Below are 22,669 nucleotides of genomic sequence, written 5' to 3'. Positions count from 1 at the left end.
ATTTTGGCTTTCCTAGTTAACACTCGATTTTATTATAGCTTTCTTTTAGGGTATTCATGAGTTATTTTGTGATTATATATATTTAGTTTCAAACGTTAATTTTTTCTTATCTTGTTTTCACCAAGAGTTGATGATAACACTAACAGCGATAACAGATGATGCAACCATTTGGCATTGTGTTCACTACTGAATTCACAAGGGAAATAAGAATCTGGATTTTTCCTTTTTGGAACTGACAGATCAGTTATAAATTATTAAAGTTTAATCCTGATCATCTTATTTTGGGACATCAAAAAAAAAAAAACACAAAACAAAACCAATAACCAAAGCGCCCCGGATGCAGTAGCTCAGCTCACCTGAGTATTGTCCTGTAAACTGAAAGGTCACAGGTTCAATTCCTGTTCAGAGCACAAGCCTAGGTTGCAGGTTCAGTCCCTGGTTGTGTATGAGAGGCACTCAATCGATGGTCCTCTCCTTCTATCTCTCCTCCCCTTCCCCTCTCTCTAAAAATCAGTAAGCATGTCCTTGGGTGAGGATTAAAAAGAAACAAAACAAGGGCAAAGCTCAGGATGAGGACAGTAGTAGACAAGAGAAACAAATGCTTTAGATTAAAGAAGAGTTACTTAATCTTTTCAAGCATTCACTTTAAATGGGGGGGAGTACAAAAAAAAAAAAACTGCCTTCAAATATTCTAATAGCAAAATTTAATTTGAGTGCCTGAAACTAAGAGTGGCCTGAAAACTCCCTCTCTCCCCGCAGCAGCATTCACAGGCCCCGCAAATGCAAGAGTGCCCGCTGCTGTCCCTAAGCAGCCGGGGGCCAAGTACAGACGCGGGCTCCTTTCCACAGGAGGCTCCCTCGCTTTTGGAAACAGGCACTCTCTCACTGAAGAGGCTTGCAACAGCGGTGAGCCACCGTTGCTATTGTTCCTATTGTGTCAGAGGATGACTTGAGAGAGAGTCAGTTATCTGCTCAAAGCCACACCTTCGGTGGGGGGTGGAGGTAGCACTCCAGTGGGTTTCCCGCAGAAGCCCTGCCCTAACCAGCAGGTCTCAGGCTGCCTGACCGCCACCCGCCAGCGGCGCGGGACAGCAAACCCCAGAATTCATAAACGGGCTCGAGGAAATGCGCTTGAAAGCCTCAGGCAGCTGTACGATTTTAAAAAAATACAACAAATATGTTATTTTTCTTTTTGATGAAGGTATTTGATAGTCATATATTTAGATTTCAATGTTAAGGACACATGGATTTAGAAAAAAATACCATTACTGGGATCATGTGTATCTCACAACCAAAATTACATCGACTACTCTATTTTTTGCTAAAGTCCAAGAGGGGTCATTGCTGGGAAAAATAATAAAGAGACTGATTGCAGGACTGTTAAAACCTATGACATAGCTTAAACCTCTTCCTTCTTAAGCTTCCTGTCTCCCACACGTCCCTGGGCTCTGGGTGGAACATTAAAAACGAAGTGCCGTGAAAAACCAGGCTTTATCAGTGCGCCCAGAGTGAACAGAAATCAAGCTTAAACATTAATCAGAAGCTTTAGACAGTGTGACGAGAGCAGCCCTGAGAAAACAATATACATGACAAGATATGAATCATGTGAATATCAGTCCCCTATGTTTTTCATCATAAATTCCACAGTGAAATTTTAATTGGATCTGAAACAGAGTGCACTTCCTCCTCTGCCCTTAGCCCTGAACCCTCATTCATTTGTATATATTTCCCATCCTCGGCTGTACTCACGTCTCCAACAAATGATCTAATCAATGGGAAAAAACAGTCCTGTTTCAGATCATTACACGCCACAACTGCTCTCCGAAACTCACTGAGCACAGCTGCTGTGCCATAGGTAAAAGTCTACCTGCAGGTGTTCTGATGATCAACCAAAAAGATAACTTATCCTTCATAATAAAGCTTAAGTGTTTCATTTCCGCCTCAAGCTTTCTACAATCCCACCATTTTATACTAATCTTTGTTAAAAAAAAAAAAAACTCTTTTCTACGCCATGTATGTATCTGCTCTACAGTCTGAGTTACTTCTGATTTTAGACATGGCTCTACATTTCTCTGTACACTCCATGCATGATGTCCACATTGCAAATAAGCTCTCACTGTGTGCTACCACCACGTAATAATTCTCATCTAACTCGTCAGTAATCATTTTTAACTGCCGATGGCCTTACTTTTCTTAGATATAATTACATTGAATCTCAATGACTAGACCTTACCAATACCTATATATCCTGAACAAGAAAAATTAGTTTGCCGCCTAAGTTCCGTTCTGTTGCGATTCAGTTGGGAAAATTATACGTACGGTGTCAGGTATAGAGTGGATGTGAGACACAGAACTGAGTTTCTCAGATATGATATTTCTTCTTCATTTCAAAGAACCAAGTGCAGAATATGTAATCTTCTACTCTCCACACATATTCTGCTCCACTGTGGACCCTTAAATGACTCATGAATCAGAGAAATCTAATTTAGGCATGCTTTGACTAATTTCACTAGTGATCATCCCCAATCTTTCAAACTCACATCTGTTGAGCATTATGTATGTGTTGTCCAAATCCTGATTGTGTGTTTTCAGTTAAATACCTTAAAACATGTCAGCGTTTTCACCAAGAAGATAAGTCAACATTCTACGGGAAGCATTCTTATCAGATAATTGTGCACTGTTTTCACACAGAACTTGCTGGAATTATGTTAATCATTTTGGTTCTTGTAATTACCATTCCTGTAACACAGCCCCATCTTGAGAAATTGCTCTTCTGCATTTATCTTACAGAAGACAAGGATCCTAGCTAAACTAAGAATGTAGATGGCTCCAGCACACTGTCTTGCCTTTGCCCGTATCTTCCCGGCTCTCTCTTATTTGTGTGGTGACAGGAAAGGTAACTCCCAGGTTCTTGGCTTGCAAAGACCCAAGGTTGGTTGAGTTCAACTTATTTTCCTGCCAATTTCCTTTTCTCTAGCCGTTATTTACCGGAATATGTTCAGACCTTCCCTTGTACTGCAATGCAATTGCAGAAGTAATTGCAGAAGGAAGCTAAGCCGACTTCTGAGCCTGACTCGATCCAGGCCAACCTCCATGGGCCCACGCCAGTTCACTGGAAGACAGCACTGCAGTGAGGGTCAGCTAGTTACAAAAGGTCCTTATTTTTTAAAAACCCACTCTGGGATGGGCTGATGGTCTTCCCGCTTACTTGAAAGTGCACTTGTATCAGTTAAAATTTCTTAAAGGTATTGTATATTGCATATACCAAAAAGCAGAATTTGTAAAGGATGAGTTGTTTTCTTTTTAATCCTCACCTGAGGACATTTTTTTCACTGTTTTGAGAGAGAGAGACATTGATGTGTGAGAGAAACATCAATTGGATTTGTTGCCTTCTCATGTGCGCCCTAACCCACAGCCTGGGCATGTGTCAGGACCAGGAATCGAACCTGTGAACTCTCAGTCTATGGGACGACTCTCCAGACCACTGAGCCACACTGACCAAGGCAAAGATGAGATTTTCAAAGAACTAAAGCCCTAAATATTTTCTTTTTTCCAGGCTCTTAATAGTATGTTCTTTCTGCACACCCTGTCCTGAAAATTTCGGTTCTAGAATATATTTCTAATATTTCTATGTCCAGGCTAAATACCATTTTAATCTCTCCAATATTACTATTGCTTATTATTCTAACTATATTCAGTTTCAAGATTTATTAAATTTCAGGAATATGTAATGATTTAGGAGCCATGAAAGTGTATCTATTCTTCCTTGAATATAGGCCTTCTTTAAAGGTAAAGATTTAAAAAAATAAGTTAAAAATGCTTAACAATAATGAAACTAAACCTGATACTTTGCAGATAATCAAAATATTTTCATAATCATAAAACATCTTAACATTTTTTTCAGAAATTTACTTTCCAGGATTGATATAATCATTGAGATTTGCTTTTTAATTCTTCCAAATTATAGCTCTAATGATTGTTCCCTTAGTCGTATTTTACTTTCAAATGTATCTATTACCTCATCTTTAATATAACAACAACTCTTTTTAACTCACAAGGCTTTTCAAAGATTTAATCAGTATTGATTATGAAACAGAAATGTAACAGGCTCTAAATAAATCATTAGGAGTAACTGTCATTACTAAATCTTTTCAAGCATTAAATATAATTCTATTCATTGTTTAGATTCCAACTCTCTTATTAATTTATTAAAATGTGACACCTTAGATTACATTCTCTAGAGATACTTTTTACCTTAACTGACTGCATCTATTATTTTCCAAAAACATGTATTATTTATAATTATGAAAGTTAAATTTGTGAGAAACAAGATCAATCACTACACAAAATTATGGTCGTTTCTTGATGGTGTTATAGGTTTAAACTTGACCCATGTTTCAGATGAACCGATTCCTCATCCTAAAAATGGACAATGGACCTTAATGAATCATGCAATGTGTCCTCTTGAACCAGAGTTAGCATTAATTTCTAACCCATAACGACAGTTTAGATTTCACAAATTTCAGGCAGGCTTTTTCCACAGAGAAACGTGGCAGACACCACCTGACCCAGGTGGTCAAAGTCAACATCACTACAAATGAGTCATATCGATGTCCTGTACGTCTTGACAAGATGCAGAAGGGCACAATATCACTTCTCTGGTACTCTGGCCAAAGCTACGTCACCTGACCCAGGTTGTGAAATGTGCTACAGTCTTATATTCAGGTCACGAATGACAATGTGAAAGGCTAAGGAGACAAGAAGTAATTCTAGACTGGCTGCTCCCAGCAAAACCACTTTGCTGTAACAAACAGAAGATCTGAATATGACTGCTGATGGATAATCAGTATTATACCAATGTTCATTTCCTGGTTTAAATAATAGATGTAGTCATGTAAGACTAACATTTGGAGAAACTGCGTTCTAAAAGAATACCTTGTAACTTACTCGTAAGTCTGAAATTATTTCAGAATGAAATGTTTTAAAATTTTACCTGTAGATCTCCAGTTTACCAATGAGAGGATAGAAATGTATGTTTTAGAACATTGTTCAAAATACTGAGAAACTTGAAAGTATAACCTAGGGTTTCTACTTACTGATCTTTCTACTGTATAAAGCTTCCCCCAATGTAGTTTTAGAATACGCTGTCCTACTTTCTAAGAAGATCATTGTTTTCGCTTTGATGCAAAGATTGTATAAAGGGATTATGAAATCACAGAGGTATGCCATGTATCCTCACGCAAGCCTTTGTTCACAGATCCACGAATCCATTCCTCTGTCCTACCTCGCTCCCCAGAGACAGATCAGCTATAGAGTTTACTGCTTTCTCTTGCCATCCGGTTACCTGAATGGCTTATCAACCAGACTGTGACTTTTACGAAGGAGAGTTTGTTTTCTTTAAACTCTCCCATCTAGCATAACACCTACCGCAGAGGAGGCACTTGGTTAAGTACTGAAAGGAGAAAGGAGTCAGGAAAGGCGGCAAAAGCGAACCTGGGGAAAAACAGGCTGAACAGCATGTAACAGAGAACCTGTGGGAGACAGTGCTAAGCATAGTTATACAAACGACTGTCTCTCTCTGACGGTCGCAATCCCTATGACAGATCATCAGTATAAATCACACAAGAATCATGCAGATTAGGATGAAATTTCTCCCAATATAACAGTTACCTATCCATGCCTGAGCCAGCGAAGGCTCAGCGACGGTCCTGCTGTTTGTCTAATTCTGTCATTTATCTTGGTGAGTTGCAGAGACGGCTGCAGAGTCTGTGACTCCGTATGAGTGAGCCCCGCACATACAGCCTGTCCAGCGATTACAGTTACCTTCCCACAGAATGGCCCAACATCATCATGTTAGTTTATCTCTTGTTTTGCATTTAAGATCTCAAAAGAAACACAGTAAAAACACGACTGGTACAGATTTATTTTTATTTTTGCTTTTCCTATCACCAAATGGGCGACAAGTACGCATAAACACAAGTAAGAGTTAAGGAAGATGGCATTTTTAAGTGATTTTGATCAGCACAGACAATCAGAAAATTTAGAGCCAATCTAGATGATCTAGTTTGAGTGTAATTAGGTTTATAACTGTAAGGACCTCCCCTTCAGCTTCTAGTTATGTAGTCTCACTTGGTAAAGCCTTCAGTAATGATAACCTCCATTTCTAACCTACGATACCTTGGAAGCAAAAATGAATTCATGGTAGGCTTCTGCAAGTCAGCGGCAAGATCAGATGTATTTCATTTTTGTTATAATTGAAAAGGAAAAAAACCCAAAACTAAATTGTTGATTTTAGGTGGAGAAACTGCATTTAATACTTGATAGCTGTACAGAGTGTTATAAAAGCTAAGAATAACTGCCAAAAAGTATTTCTGAACATCTGAACTTATTTACTTCCCACAGAGCTGATCCATGCCCAAATTCCCTTTGAAGCCACCAGGAGTTTCACATTTCTGTCACAAAGTAACAAGATCAGAACAAAGGTCTCCACAATTCACTCCGGTTGTAAGGATATTATGAAAATGGGTTTTCTATGCATCCAGGGGAAAACATACTGCCTTTGCTTTCTTCTAAGATAGAACCAACTCCAGGTAATCTATATATTGAGAGGACACTCCAAATATATATAGCTTTTTCCGTCCAAAATCTATAAAATGTAAGTTTAACCATGATGCATACTCTCTTTACTGGGTAATAAATATGTGGGACTCGTTAGTTTCTTTTTGTTCATCGAATATAAATCTGCCCAGTCATGGAATCTCGTTTCCACCTCCATTTTTTCACATGACCTATTTTCAAGATGAACATTTCTTTTCTGGAACCCCAAACCTGACCCTAGGCATCAGGAGACAGAGACTCTCTTGATGAGAGATCCTGTGGAGGCACAAACCATCGGCAGCGCTCACCGACACTTGGCGTGCAAGCTGACACCACGAAAGCCGAGAGAATCCCACGCGGAATTTCTATGCGTTTGGTTTTGACTGGGGTAATGGAATAAATTCTCCCTGAACGAGCAGGGAAGAAAGGGGAGTAGCAGGAAGGACAAGAGTGATGTTAATAGCTGGAGGAGCAGACTGTGGACGAGGCACGGAGCAGGCATTTCAGGGAAAGTAATGGCCCGCAGCGCAGCGCTTGCCTGGCAGCCCATTATGGCTAGAAGCGATGAAAAACTCTTAATACCTGCACCAGAGGCCGGGTGGCTTTGTAGACAAATTTTTGTGTCAGTTGGCTGGGGGACGTTAAGTGAGAAATGTCAAGGTGAGGAAAAGACCGGACTTAGGAAAGTGTAGTGCTGTTCAGCGAGATTGCTGTGAACGAGCAGATCCGAAGTACCAACAGCCCGTTCAGGCTGACAGACTCGCGGGCAGACAAGAAAGGACTCTGCTCCCCTCCCCCTGTAAAAGTACCAGGAAATGGGCATGATGGTAATTAAGAAACACTCTTAGGGAAAAGCACGCTTCTATTCTTTAAAATAGAAGTTCATACAGCATGATGAGTATATTTAATAATGCTATGTTGCATATTTGAAAGTTGCTAAGAGAGTAGATCTTAAAAGTTTTTATCACAAGAAAAAAAATCTGTAACTAGGTATGGTGATAGATGCTAACTAGACTTGTTGTAGTGATCACTATGCAATATACACAAATATTAAATCATTATGTTATACACATAAAACTAATATAATGTGAGATGTCAATTATACCTCAATAAAAAAAAAAACTCCATTAGATAATAACTCTTTTCTTAAGTCAATACCTTTGGTCCTGGCTGGTGTGGCTCAGGGGGTTAAGTGTCGGCCTGAGAACCAAAGGGCTGTGGGTTCGAATTCCGGTCAGGTCACGTGCCTGGGTTGTGGGCCCAGTCCCCAGTAGAGGGCATGCAAGAGGCAACCGCACATTGATGTTTCCCTCCTTCTCTTTGCACCCCCCTTCCCTCTCTAAAGATAATAAAATATTTACAAAAAAGAAATAAAAAAACCCTTTGGAGTCAGCAGTTTATCAACTTATATCACAGGAAAATGGTGGGATGCTAATGGTAAAGGTCAGAGTCTAACCCAGCCCACAAGTCCACGCCTCAGGGGTCTCCTGGAGAAGGTTCTAAGAGCACTCCTTGTCCCTTCAACAAACTGCTCTACTTAGGTCTTGGGTTATGTTAAATAAACCCAGTACATTGGCTAAAATAATAACGTCACAAGTCATCTCATGACTTTATTATCTTCAATGTCTTAATAACCAACTTTTAATTATTTCATTGGCCACCAGCCATTGCCATGGACTCCAAATTCAAAGGTCCAAATAAATATATACACACACATGATTTCTCCGACATTTGAAATCCCTGTGTTTAAGCATTGACTCATTTATCCACTAACTATGTTTGGCCAGAGTCTAATCATATACAAATATAAAGACATGATATATTTCTAAGCATATACAACACAGATCATTCCTCTAATTAACTGGAGTACCTTTAAATACTACTTAGTTCATAAAATAATGCCTGCTTTTGTCTGAAGGATCATAAATGTAACATTTGAGACATACACAATAGATTATCCATAAGTCAGTTAATTAGCATGCAGTAAAATAGATAAATAGAATGTCAAAATTAATTGAATGTATGTTCCCAATATTTTTATCTCACTCCCAGTATGAGTCTTGAATTGTAGATATCACCATTCCCATTTTAGAGATGAGGAAGCACTTACTCAAAGTTATGCAACTAGTAGGAAGTGGCAGATTCAGCAATAAAACTGAAGACAATTTGACACACACTGTACTTATCCACTACGTGATCAAATTAAGCTATCAAGTTTATCAACGTCATCATTTATATTTTCCAAACTACCTAAGTAGCCACACTTTGTCAGAAAGACTGAACATGGCCATCTAACCAGTACAGATTAAATACATAGCTATGAAAAGTAATGACTAGCTCCCTTCTTTTTTTCTCACGATGACCTGTTTATCCGTTCATCCACATTTTCATCTCTAATTTTTAGTTCTGTCTATTCTATAGAAACTTCTGGTCACGGCCATTAACTCCCTCAACTTAGAAAAAGAGAAAAATATATCTATTCTACATACCCAAGGGAATGTATCAAGGTCAAAGTTGTTCTCATTCCTCTGGTCATTCACACTACGGATCTAAAAAGTATCACTTTGTCATCTCGTACGTACGGTCCAAAGCACTCCAGTTCTCTGTCACCTGTCCCCAGGCAACTACAAACTGATCCTTTAAGGCCTTTCATGTATCTCTCTTGTCTGTAAATTATCTGTCCATCCCAAATCATTTTATGGCCTTTTAAAAATATTTTGGTCATTTAAGAGTTTTTTTGTTTTTGTTTTTTTTTTTTACCCATTTGCATCCTGAGCATTGTACTGTGAGCATCTGTATGAAACTCCCCATATATACCACACAGGACATAAATATAAACTTGTTTCCTGTTGCATACCATCTGCCAAGTGACTATCTCCAATTAATTAAAAGGGAAGCACAGAATATTTCTTGTGCTGATCAAGGAACCCCACAATTTCTTAGAAAAAACAATAACAACATTGCCCAGTAGCTTCATATGCATTTGAAATATAAGTAACCTTAGGTAGCATCCATTTTCATAATTTTAAATTGACTTATAGGGATTATTTGGATACAAATACTCAATCATTATGTGAAAACTGCAAAATTTAAAAGAAGGATTTTTAAAATTTTTTTAAGTTATATTTACTTCAAAATGTCAATCTCACTCAGGCAACCCCATTTAAAACCAAATTAATAAAAACAGTTTAGTTGTCGTTAGAAAATTTTTGCATTCTTACAAAAGTATGATTTCACCAATAACTACTAATTATTTCTGAATCAGCTGAATGTCATAAACCTGTCCATGGGAAAAAAGTTTGATGAACTGTTAAGTGTTCATTAAATATGAATGAAATTAAGAGCTTGATTCTTAGTCAATTACAATGCATAATGGTGATTACGCTCACCTTGTTTACAAGAAAACGAATAAGAAAATGAGAAATTGAGCACATGTGCATTATATAAGATAGTACTATTTAAAAAGTAAAATGGCTATGAAAAATAGATATGCGCAAAAACATGTGTGTACTCACATATCTTTTCTTCTGCATATACATGCTATGTCTGGGGTAAAAAAAAAATCCTAATCCACCTCCCTAGAAAACTTGAACTTACTCAAATTCTTCCTTTTACAATAAATATCTGTCATTATTTGTAAAAATATAGAGGCATTCATTGAAACCAGTAAGTATAATACAGATTACCTTGACTTACGTAAACACTCATCAATAAAAACAGATTTTCCATCCTTACTTAAGGTATGTTCAAGTGAAAACATAATCCATGAAATAAACAAACAGCAAAGGTCCCGTCTCCATCATTCAAAGTTGAAAATTTACTTACAGGTAAATTCATCAGCTTTTTCAGGAACAGACACATAAACTGACAACGTGAAAAGTAAAAACACAGATGTATCGACTTCCTGTCAAGTGCACTCTATTTAGAAAACATCCACCAGCGCTCATCACCAGACTGAGAAATGTAGGAAACCTTGGCAAATATGAGAATATCCAACCTGCAACACACTAGGGACTGGAGCTATCGAACGAGCACGCTAGGGGAACGATCACACACTGCTATGTGCCCTTCAGTTCAAGAGGTGCTCAAACGAAAATCCCGCCCAAAGAGCCCGACAGAAGACAGCCGCAAGAAAGCGAGCTCAATGTGGGGGCTCCTTGGCCACCCAACAAATGCACCACAAATAGCCCACCACTGGTCTAACATTGCTTCTGACTTCTGTTCACATCCGCTTTTAACCAAAAGGCCATTTTGAAAAGCAAATTATAAAAAAATCCATCCAAACTAGACCACTGCCAGGATAAGTGGGTTTGAATCACCCATAACTTAAAGACAATAGGCTCAGTAATCTCACTCTGCAGCTTCTAAACTGCAAGTATCAGGGAGGGCTATAGAAGCGTAAAGTTAGTATAGGCATCATTTACACAGTACCATTCAAAAAGAAGCTAAAAATAAGTCAACTGGCTATAAAAACCCACCACTCCTCATTTATTAGTGAATATTCCTGCTCTAATTTTAGAAATGCCCAGCCGTGGGGCGGGGCACAATCAAGGAGAAGGAGGCATCTGTAGAATCCCCACCTGTTTCCAGGAGTGAAGCGTGGCTCCCTAGGGTACGGCTTCACTGTAGGAGTAACCCTTGTCTTACACTTTCAGAGAGGCTAACCAAGGCCAGCAACTTCAGATACTAGTTCACAGGGGTGACAGCTGCGTGTTTTCCATCCCCAAAGCCAAAATGAGCACTTCTCCATCCAACCACAGACAGACATTCCCAACAATCGTTTGTCACTTCGAAAGGCCGCACGCCCTACCTTTCCCACGTAGAGGGGGTCTGAGCCCATGTATTCCTCCAGCACGAAGAACTGGTTCCACACCCAGCTGCGCTTGGTCCGTGGCCTCCCCGACGGGAAATAGGGCTTCGATCTGGACCGCGGCAGTTCTGCCTGACTCATCCCAGAAAAGCACAGGAAGAGAGCGACGAGTGGCAGGAAGTGGCAGAACTCCACTTTGCCCAACTTCATCTTTTTTTTTTCTTTCTTTTTCCTGTGTAAGTAGAAAACCTTGACAACAGAAAAGGCACAGTTCCAGTTGGCCTGGCAGCTCTTGCCTCCGGCAGGGTGTCCGCTGGGAGTCCAGAGATAATAATTTGTAGAGGGTTCCACTGGAGGAGGTCACCGCGGCTGAGCAGCCTTCGCCAAAGAATGGTGTACGGGGTTCCTATAGAGACAAAGATGAATGGTGTCAGAAACCGAGACGCACACCTTGGAACTTTCATTTACTAACTTCACGCTGATTTTCCCGAGGTATCACTATTTGTAGAAGCATTAAAATCAAAATTATGAACTTAGATGGAAATTGGCAATTGCTGTTGCCCTATATGTGAGTTGACTAAATCCTTCTGATGCAAAATGATTCTCATTCGATAAGGCAACCTGAAAATGCTTCTTCGAGGGCATTCTATTTGAGCATATGGTTTATTGAACACAAATGGAGCAACAGCAGTTAAAAAAATCATCTTAATGCTAGCCTTTACTTATGTAATTTTTTATATCGCAGGCAGTCTCATGCATTGGTATTAGACTATGAAAGCAAAGCAGCTCAAAGCAGGGATTTGAGCGAATGGGAATGACATGTGTTGGTTTAAATCTCTTCTGTGAAACTGCAGAGAGAAAGAAAGAAGTATGAGGTGATTCAGCGCCGGCTGATGGGTTCTGAGTCATAGAACACCAGCTGTTTTGATGTGTCCTGATTTGATTGTGATCAGCTGAAAAGCTCAGTTGTTTCCACGGCCCATCCCTTGAAACTTATTGTCAGGGATGCTGTGTAGCAGGGCAGGTGATGCTATTTCACTGCAGTGATTTGCAACTCCTCAGATATTTACTGGACATCTCCCAGCACGGCTCATGCATAGTAGGCCCTTCCCGCAGACACATTTATGGGACTGAATTATACAGCCTCTCTGAGGGGTGAGGAAACTCAACTGTATTCATGAGATCCATGCATTGTTGGCATGCACCCGGCAGGTGCTGTAGCAGCAACACAGAAAAGAAAAACAAAAAAAAATGCACCTTTTATCCTATTCTAAGGCCTACTTATTTCAGTTACAGAATTCTGATTATGCAAGAGACGGAAAATCAGTTCCAAAACAAACTTCCAAACATACCCCAAAACACAGAGGAGTCAGAATTATGACCGACTGCTCATTGACCTCACGATGCTGCACTATGGTTTATAAATTCATTTGACTAGCTATAAATACATCAACAATTGGATAATTAAGGTGAAGGATTAACATTTGATTATCTTTTTGAAAGAGGAGAAAAACACAGTTTGAAGAACAGCTTACAACGATAGCTCCCTATCAAAGCCGAAAATACACTATCTTTATATTATAAGCTTTTCCATCTTTCTACCTGCCTCTCCTGTAACAGGACTTTCTGTTACCAAGACAGTTTCTGACACTCAAATTGCTTATAGAAAATGCCACCTAAGTAGAAGAAAGGTGAAATTTATTAAGTATGTTGGAATAGTCCACACAAAGAAATACAATAGGTTGCACTGACTTTAAACTCTAAAGTGAATGAATTTGTGTTAAAATATCTCCATAAAGTTTTGAAATTCCAGAGGGCATTGCAAAATAACCCAGCCACCTGCAAAATAGACAGCCACTTGCTGTCTGCTGAGAACCACCTGACTGAGTAAATCATGATGGGGCACTGAACACATCTCCCCCAATCCGTGTCTCCCATCTAAGGGGCAACAATGCCATTGGACTATTTAGAAACCACTCTAGAAGGTCTAGTTCTTCCAGACTAAGAATCATAAACAAGAAGCAACTTGGAGTTAGGCATTGATATCCCAATGCTGGCCCCTCAGTGAGGTAGAAAGGTCATTGGAGGGGAAGTCTGTGCTAACTAACCCACCCAAGCCACTTGGTTTCCTGTAGTTAAAGAAGGTACATAGGTGCTTGAATTAGGCAATGGCGCACTAGGGCATGGCATGGTCTATGATGAGCCAGGATTACAGTCAGGAGCTCAAGGTGAGCGGCCTTCAGCACCAACAGTTCTCAGCACGGTGGGAAGCACAGTCACGTGGCCTTCCTAGCACTAGTGGCCACCAAAGTTCCTGGGGACAAGCAGGGCTGGGTTCACCTTGTGGTAACAGGACTGAGACTAGTTTGGGAAACCTGAGGCCAAAGAACATTTCCACTTTCAACCACCTCCGTCCGCAAGAGAGAATGAGTTTTCTCATAAAAACAAGGACATAAATACTTTGATCCAAGACAAAGCTTTTTAATGTGATATAGCTAAATTAAACTATTTGGACTACTTTATGGATTAAGTGAACGTGATAACATTGTTTCAGTATGAAAACGTACCCAACTTCTAAAAAACTAAATAGCGAACCAACTTGGGAAGGTAAAATTCGGGGAGTTGCTGTAACTGTATGCTGGTAAGGGCTGGGAAACGGATCAGATAAAGACTAATTCTCAGTCTCCCTGTCTTAGCTCTACAATTTTGGACAGTTATTTACATTTTAAAATGGTACGTTGTAGAGAGGAAGCCTCAAGTTTTTCACTTACAAAACAACAATGACAGTAATGGCACCTACTTCACAATGGGACTAAATAAGCAAATCATAAAAAGTTCAGGATAGTGTCTGGCCCACCTAAATGCACTAAAAAAAAAAAAAATGTAGCTATTGGCATTAGTATCATGATGATATTTTTCAGTTTAATGCTAGTTCTATTAACATCAGTTTGTAAACAGCCCTGATAGTTCTGGTCAATGCCAGAGGACTAAGCAGGAATCATGAACCACAAAAATGCAGATGGGTACAAACAAAGGCACCAAAGCACTTTTTTTCAAAGAGAATGTAATAGGAAAGCAACTTCCTAAAGGCATGTTCTCTGTATTTGTATTAGTCAGAGACTTGGTATCAGAATTGGAGCGATCTGTCTCAGCTTGCCCTGGATGTCTGGTGATGAGGAAAACAAGGGCCACCCCCCAGACGGAGGAGGGGTGCTGGGCTCTTTGCCCTCCAGCCCCCACTTTCTGTGGGACCCATGATTCCTCTGCAAGTTAATTTTCCTTGTTTGCAAAAGAGGGAGCGGAACTAAGTTCTCTTTGAAGTCTGTTTTTTACAGGTCTTACTTTTGTGCTTTGACCATTATATAGAATTGGTTTTGTTGGCTTTTTGAAGCTATGAAAAAGTGGGCCTTGTTACTAATTAAAGGTAAGGGGTAGAGAGATTTAAGTCACAGCAATGTAAAAGCAGCATTTACCTCCAGTTATCCGTGGTCATCAAAGAGAAGGAACCACAGCTTGAACTTGAGATTCCCTATTACATAACCCTCCACACTTCCTATCTTCCCACAGATGTTAACACTTGTAGAGGTAACCTCAACAATATGTTTTATATATAAATGAACTTGAGCACAAAATCGATCCCAGTTGTTGACATTTTTCACAGTGGGTTAAATATCACCTCATTAATCTGAGCCCTAAAGCAAACACCTGCTTAGACTTGCGTATTGTTCATCTTCTCCCTTTCTTCTACCTCCTCCTCTACCCTATACAGGCGCCAACAAGGGTCAGGTCACAGCAGAAACAAGCCAAGACCTCTGCACCTCTTGCATGTCCTCTGGTCTTCAGTAGGAAAGCTTAGGAGAGTGACCCTCTGCTATCTGGGTCTGGAGAGCTGACCTGGTCACTATTCCTAGCTCAAGAAAAAAAAAAAAAAGACAGTGCAGAGAAATGATGGATAGCACTCAGTTAAGGTAACTTCTACAGATCTGTATCCACTTCTGGACAGTTACAAATGGAACGCATTGTAACTTTGAGGAAGAAACCGGGAACAGGTTGTATCTGAGGAGAGAAGAACTGAATAGCGACCTACCACAGGTGTTTGAAAGAGTAATGGGATGGCTACCGGACTAACAATCTAAAATACAAAGAAATATCTGAGTAAGATTTGGAATGTATTGTTTTTGCTCTGGTATTTTAAAGCTAAAACTTCTATTTTTTCATTTATAACATTTAATTTTTTCCAAACAAACAAAAACCACGAAAATCACATTACTGTGATCAGCACAACACACCTTAACCCGGAGAATACAAAATGAAAACTCACAAAGGAAATATTAAATGATTGAAGCAAAAAGGGGGGAAAAAAGAAGGTGAGAATCAACCAAGCAGTATTTCCTAAATTAAAATCATTTATTTGACCTGAAATCACTTCATCATGTTGCCTCTTCTTCCAATTATCTTTGTTCAGCTAAGTGGTAACAATTATTTCCAAGTAAACAGTTTATTATTCATTTAACCTTAATAGCTAATATTATTTTACCAAAAGGAATTCATTACCATAAAATTTTCTTGGATTCTCTGCTCCATTTAACTCTGTGAAACTACTTTTAAAAATCAGGTCAAATCACTATCATATACTTAATCAAATGTTTTGTTCACACCTAAAAACAATGACTGAAAATTCCTTAATAACAAAAAGATTTATTTAAGAATCAGCATAGTAATTGTTAATTGGTAAAAAGCACAAATCTTCCAGATCCTGTTCCATCTAAATTAAAGGCAACAGGCTAACAACATGACAAGTAGCATAAAATGTATCAGGTTCAGCCAAGTCACTCAAGTTCATATGTAAACAGAAGAGGAGCATATGTAAATTTAGATACGCTAAACTGCTTTTTTAAAAGCACCCAGTGCAGTATGCCTTCTAGAAATAACATTAGCTATAAAAAATTACTATCAATTATATTCAAATAAAATATATTACTATTTTAGCTTTGGTGGCATTTAAACCAGAATGTGTTCTTGCAGTCCAATATAAATAACCAGTGCTTTACCTCAGCGAAAGCTTTTATACTATCACAGTTTCCCTAAATTATGGGCAAGGAACAGCTGCTCATGTTTCTGTGTGTGAAGTCAGCATGAGAAGAGGGTCTTCTGAAACTGTTTTTGAAATATATACGTGGTTCATATTTCAAGACTAACACACAGTTTATTATCTATTGGTAGTATCAACTTCCGGAAGCTGTGCCTCTCTCTCAAAGATGAGTACAGTTCACAATCAGATGGAACATGATAGCCCCCGAATAAATTCAGTAATTCACATTTTCTAGGAAAACAATGGTAAAAATAATATTTGAGGACCGTCAGTGTGCCCGACAGAATGTAATCCATGAGAACAAGAAATATACATATATCCATGATGGATGACCGTCAAACACCTCCAGAATCTAACTGATATTCCCCATGATGTTCGCCGGCTAATCTATAAAACATAAGAGTTTAAGACACCACGGCTGTAACAATAACAAGATGGCGGGGCAGGGGCCTTGCCCTTGGCCTACTGGGAGGCAACGGTCACCGCCAAGACTGCTTTAAAGCTGGACTGCGTGTTGACAAGCAACGTATTTTTAACGAACCCTTAAGAAGGGTGAACAATATACATGCTTGCAAGTGGAAATGATACGACCACACGGCAGTGGTACAGGGCACTGCAAAGCTACTCCAGTGCTTGGAGAACAACTTTCATTTACAAGTTCCTGTGTATAGTCAGGGCAACGGAGCCTCTTCCCTGTTAGCCGTCCCTTAGGCATTAAATGGTGTTACTGAAAGTCCCTGACAAGACTGCGTCCTGATTAATCCAAAGTCTCCTTTGAAGACCTCCTCTTGCCCTTGCTTTCCCCAGGACGGTGGCCACCCCTCACCACCGACGTCCTGACTGTGATCTGTCTCTGTCCATGAAGTCAGAGCACTGTTTGTAACAAGGATAGTTAGTATCTGTTCATTGCTATTTTTACTTAGGTTTCAAGTAGGTCCACTGAAAGCCTGGCTGGTTGGGGGAAGACAGGAAGGGGAAGAGATCTGTTCTCTCTCAGGCTCTCCCACTTGTGAACCAGCAGAGCTCCACAGCCACAAGGGAGGGAAAGCAGTCCAGGACCAAATCGCTTGGTTCTCCTGAGGGTTCATGCCAGAGCAAAACCATACAGCAGTGCCCAAACGCAAAGCTCCCCGTGACTGAAGACCACTCGAGTGGTGGAACCACAGATAAATAACACAGATGAACTGGAACAGTGTTACGAACACCCCAGGCAGTCTTGTCTTCCGTACCAGGGACACACTGAAAGCTACAGCATCCTGCTGAAATGCCGAAGGTCACAGAGCCAGGCACGGATGGGGCTGGACCTGCCTGGATGCAATGGATAAATTAAAATGTCTGTTAACTATTTCTCCCTCTGATAACACAGTGCTTTTTAAGGTACCATCTATGGAATTTACCATCTTCTTCAAAAGCCAAGAAAACCAGAGTTGATCTCGCTGAAGTTGTTGTAGGACCCTGAGTTTGAACTTGCAGCTAAGTGGTAAGTCGGAAGTCACCAGGATTTTGAGCCAGGAGGGTCAGGAAGACAGAATACTGAGAGGGTGAAAGGATCTGCTGGCGAGGGTTGCCTGTCTACGTGTAACCCCCCACCCCCAAAAAGGAGGGCAAGCAGTGCCCAACTATGCAATGCCTCCCCGTCTTCTCAACAACCCTGGCAACCAAAAAAATCACTTCCTGCTATACTGCAGCACAAGAGCAGTAAACTATTTCCAAGGAAATTTGAACAATGGCCCATGGATTGTTTTAGAAATAGGGCACCAATTAGGGAAAATATCTAAGAATATAAGAATGTATATTCTTAGATTATTTGGTTGCTGCTGAACATCTTAGATTTTCAGATGCCTATCTGCTCTTAATGCGTCCATTATAATCATTCTAGATTTAATATTGCCATCTGTAGCTTATATTATAGAAATATACTGCCATTTAAATTGATTCATCTGTATACCATTAAAAGTTTAGCATTAACTTCAATAATTTTAATATTATGAAACAACCCTCTTCTTTTGTATGTAAAAGGTGTGTATCTGTATATGTATGGGACGCACGTACTTTTTTTTACATTTTAATTAGTGACGCTGGGACCCTCTGTCATGTGTGACTTCTCACAGAAAGAAACCCTGATCCGATCCCTTAGCTCCCTGGGTCAGATAACATCACAGCCGCAGACCGCAACCTCCTCCCATTAACGGGCCTAAACGTTCAGGCAGGGGCCCTGGGAGTGAATCACACAGCCTGTCGCGTGCCTGTCACTATCAGGCATGGCACGGAAACTTCTGTAGGTGGATCGCAGAGTCAATTTCAACTAAGCACAAATAACCTGTGCGGTGAGTGAAAGGGATGAAAAAGAAAGGGAAACACAGTTTACAGTCAGCCATTGATAGAAGCAGCCTATGTGAATTAAAAGCAACCACAGCGACAAAGCACAGTCCCCCTGAGCTATTTATATAGTAACAAAGGGGCAAAATTATACTGAAAGGGTTTTCCTTTATGGTTTCACAACATGCCTGAGCTGTAGCAATGTTAATTTTTAACTTACCCGTGCATTTACATTGAGCCAGGTATGATTTATGTGACTTCTGTAAAAGGCACCAAGCTTCCATAAACTCCCGACCAAACAGCCAAAAAGAAATTCTACCAGAGTGAAAGTCTATAGTATACAATCTGAAATGAATGCATGGACAGATGTCTGCGTAGGCATTTGCACGGATCGTCTGTCAGTGAGGATTCCTGCAGAAGGACGGGGGGGGGGGAATCTTCGCTGGCTGGGGTACCTTTCTGCAGAACCAACAAATCCCCAGAGGAGGCACTCGAGTACTGCTGGTTACAGCCTCACCCGCTTGCTCGTAGAGGCTCAGCCGGTCACACGCCGGACTCTGTGATCACATGTTTTCCTCCCTTGTCCTCAGCTCCCCTGTATCACCCCATTGAAAAGCAATTGATTCCCTCCCACCAAGGGGTCGCTTTGCCGTCAACAAACGTGTGTGAGTTATTTCAGAAGTTCCTGAAGCTCCCAATTTAAGCAAAGGCTTTGCCAAGCCTTCCAAGCAAGTAAAAACCATTTCTGTGTGTGAGAGAGAACCACGATGTGATACGAACTACTAATGCCAATAAATGCAAAACCTTGCACAATCCAGGAAGGTTAAAATCACTCAGGCGTACGTATTCACAACACTAAACAATGTATGGGTTCAGTACTTTAGAAGAGATTTCTTAAAAAGAAAAAAAGGTGACAAAATGTTTGACTGGACACACTTTCTCATAGCAGCATACATCCTGAGAAGTTTTTATTAGCTTTGCCCTTAAACCAAACACACACACAAACAAACAAACAAAAACCCAAAGTGCTGAATGACAGGGAGACCATCAAAGACATCGTGTGTGAGGACACACAGGGGGTGGTTTTAGACCTAGGAAGGCACAGCGGTGGCCAAGAGGGTATGCTGCCCACCCTCCCTTCTGCACTGGACACGAAAAACCCGAGTCAATTCAAGGGTAAACTGCAGTCATACAGATGCTCTGCAATTACACTTTGATAACAAAGGGAAAAAGCTCTTTGCTATTGAATCGATAACCGTAGACTTAAGAAGAGTTGTGAGTCTGTCAGCTGATTGTTAACACAATCGTGAAGTCCTACTGCAGCCCTTAATTACAATATCTCACATGGTGCCCTGTTAGTAAAGCTGCAGACCTCAGGAGCTTTGAGCTGGGTACTGTCCTGCCCTACTGATTAGTGTTCCCTTCATTTTTCTTTTCACGGACAGACTATCAGCTAGCTTGACCAGATAAGATTATTAGCATTGGATGCCACCTAATTGCTTCTGACATTCCATTCCTTAATGAACGCTCACCCGTAAGTAAGATTTCCACAGAGTTGCCAGTTTGACTACCTGCCTCAATTCTTTTGAATTTTAATTCACACTGTTCCGACTAGCCCTAAAAAGAAAAGGATTCTTAATGGATTTCCCCTTTATATATGTAACAAGAAAAGAGCTGGGGTAAATATAAAGTCTAACTAGTTCTTTGGGAAAGAATCTTTGGAGAGTGACTGAAAGCTTGCAATGTAATTACTTTCTTCCTTAGTTCTCCTGTGCCTCCCCCCCCCCACAAAAAAAACAAAAAACAAAAAAAAACTTGTCTTCATAAAGTATAGTAGGGAAAACTTTCCTTAAAAAGAGAGAGGGAGGGAGGGGAGGAGGGAGGGATGGGGCTGCTACCGCTCCTAAACTCTTTTAAAATACATTTTTTGGTTGTTGTTGTTGTGGTTTGTGATGTTAATCTGATTTTTAAAATGTATACTTGTCACTTAGCAAGAGCCATATATTTTCAGGTTACTTACGTTTTTTCTATTTTCCCCCTAAAGTTCTGTTTACGTACTTCTGCATCAAAACTGATCTGAACACCTATCTGGTTCCAGGGAATAGGAAGGGTGCATCCAATTTAAAGCCCTTTCACTTAACAAATGGTCTAATAAAGAGAAGCTATTTCTTGCAAAATAAAAGGCGTTTTCAGTATATCCAAGCTCCAATCTGCAGGACTCCAAAGCTTTGAGACACCCAATCCTCGATGTTTTCTTTGCAGGTTCCCATTGCCCACAGCGAGGTGAACTCACTGCCAATCCTTACTCACCTGGACAGTATCTACAGAATCCTTAAGGCGAAGGATCTAAAACGTGCTGCCAATACAGACAATAGGCCCTTTCTCATTCATCGACCCTGGGAGATCGCATACCAACAACCGGCCGCGTGTACCAGGTGCACCCACGAGGAAGTCCACCTTGCATTCTGCGCAGCAGGGCGCCCTTTCCCCAGCGCATCCCCAAGAAACAGCGGGGCGGACGGGAAGCTGGACGCCCTGCAGGCGCACGGTAGCAGCAGAATACTAATTACAGCGAGAGCCAAGAACCCTTAGATGAGTTCCACCTTCAGAGATGGTAAAAGGCGTCCAGCGAGGATGGTGGAAGGACCCCCTGCGCACGCAGACGCACACCCCCTTCCAGTCTCAGACCGCGGCTGCAGAGCTTGGCGGCCCAGCCAGCGCAGACTTTTGCCCCCATCCAACCCAGGTCAAGGGCGACCCACTGGTGTTCCTCTGGGAAGAGAGCGGTCCAGACCGTGTTTACTGCTTCATCTGGAGCGCGCTGGCATCTGCGCTCACCCTGAACTCGTGAACTCGTGTCGCACCTGGTGTCGGCCAGCACCTGCTCTCCAGGCCGAGCACGCTCAGCTCGGTTCGCAAGTCCGTCCTGCCTGGATGAGCCAGCCCCACGGCCACACAGCAGTAACTTGGGGACGCTAGGAAACTCCACGCGACCCTCCCGCCCGCTTTTCGCTCAATGCCGAGTCCAGCTTCCAAATGCGCACAGCGCGCTGCTTCTGCCCCGCAGTGCCGTCCCAGCCCACAGCAGGCAGTTACACTCACCTGGGACCTCGCTGCCCTCCCCGCGTCGTCCGGCGCCTGCCGCCCAGGCGTTGGCATCCGAAAGGGCGCGCGCTCAGCCGCCGGGCGCCCGCGGGCGCTCCGGGACCCAGTGCGCGCAGCTCGGCGCGCCGGACGGACTGGCGGCACCCGCTCTGCACCCGCTGCGCCCGGGCGGACGCGGACGTCTGCTCCAATCACAGCCCTCTCCGCGGGGCGCGGGGCACGAGGCGCGGCGTGCGGCGCCCCTGGCCAGGCCGCCGGCTCCCCGGGCTGGCCGCCTCCGGCTGCTACGAGGAATCACGCCGGCTCCCCCGGGCGAGTAGGACACCAGGTCCGGAGCAACGGGGGCGCGCGTCCGGAGCCCAGGAAGGAGGACGCTGGGGCGGGAGGGTGTGGAGCCGGTGAAGGTGGTTGCGGCGGCCGCCTACAGTCAGCGCCGTGTGCGACGGGCCCGGGGAGCCACTGAGACTTGGGCACCTACCGGCGACCCAGCGAGGGCAGTAGGAAAGGTATCCGCTCCGCCCGCTAGGCGCGCTCACGCGCACGCGCGCACCCCCCCCTCCAGCGCCCTCCAGACAAATCCGTACAGATGGAGTCCTTCGCAGGAAAATCCAGAGGAGCTGGGGAAAGTAGGAGGGGCCGCAGCCGGCACATTTCTCAGCAAGGTATTTGCATCTGAAAGCGTGGAGCTAAAGGACTTTGGAGAATTTTTGTAGGCGCTTCCCCGTCCTCCCCTCCCCAAGACGTCC

The 22,669-nt window shown here is 41.9% G+C and overlaps 1 protein-coding gene across 1 annotated transcript in view; it reads right to left on the bottom strand.

The window, feature by feature from the left end:
• The window catches only part of CDH7 (cadherin 7), a 119,551-nt gene extending 97,571 nt beyond the window's left edge, over positions 1–21,980 (bottom strand). The window contains exons 1-2 of the mRNA XM_054583773.1: positions 21,921–21,980; positions 11,408–11,813 (exon numbers count right to left, since the gene is read on the bottom strand). Coding sequence (XP_054439748.1) covers positions 11,408–11,617 — 210 coding nt within the window. The 5' untranslated portion in view covers positions 11,618–11,813; positions 21,921–21,980. The remainder of the gene's footprint in view (positions 1–11,407; positions 11,814–21,920) is intronic.
• Positions 21,981–22,669: the final 689 nt, after the last annotated feature.

Source organism: Pteronotus mesoamericanus, unplaced genomic scaffold, assembly GCF_021234165.1.
Source record: "Pteronotus mesoamericanus isolate MK-2021 breed Mesoamerican mustached bat unplaced genomic scaffold, CSHL_Meso_final contig_74, whole genome shotgun sequence".
Lineage (NCBI taxonomy): Eukaryota > Metazoa > Chordata > Mammalia > Chiroptera > Mormoopidae > Pteronotus > Pteronotus mesoamericanus.
Note: the sequence above shows the minus strand (reverse complement) of the source record. Positions and strands in the feature narration are given on the sequence as shown.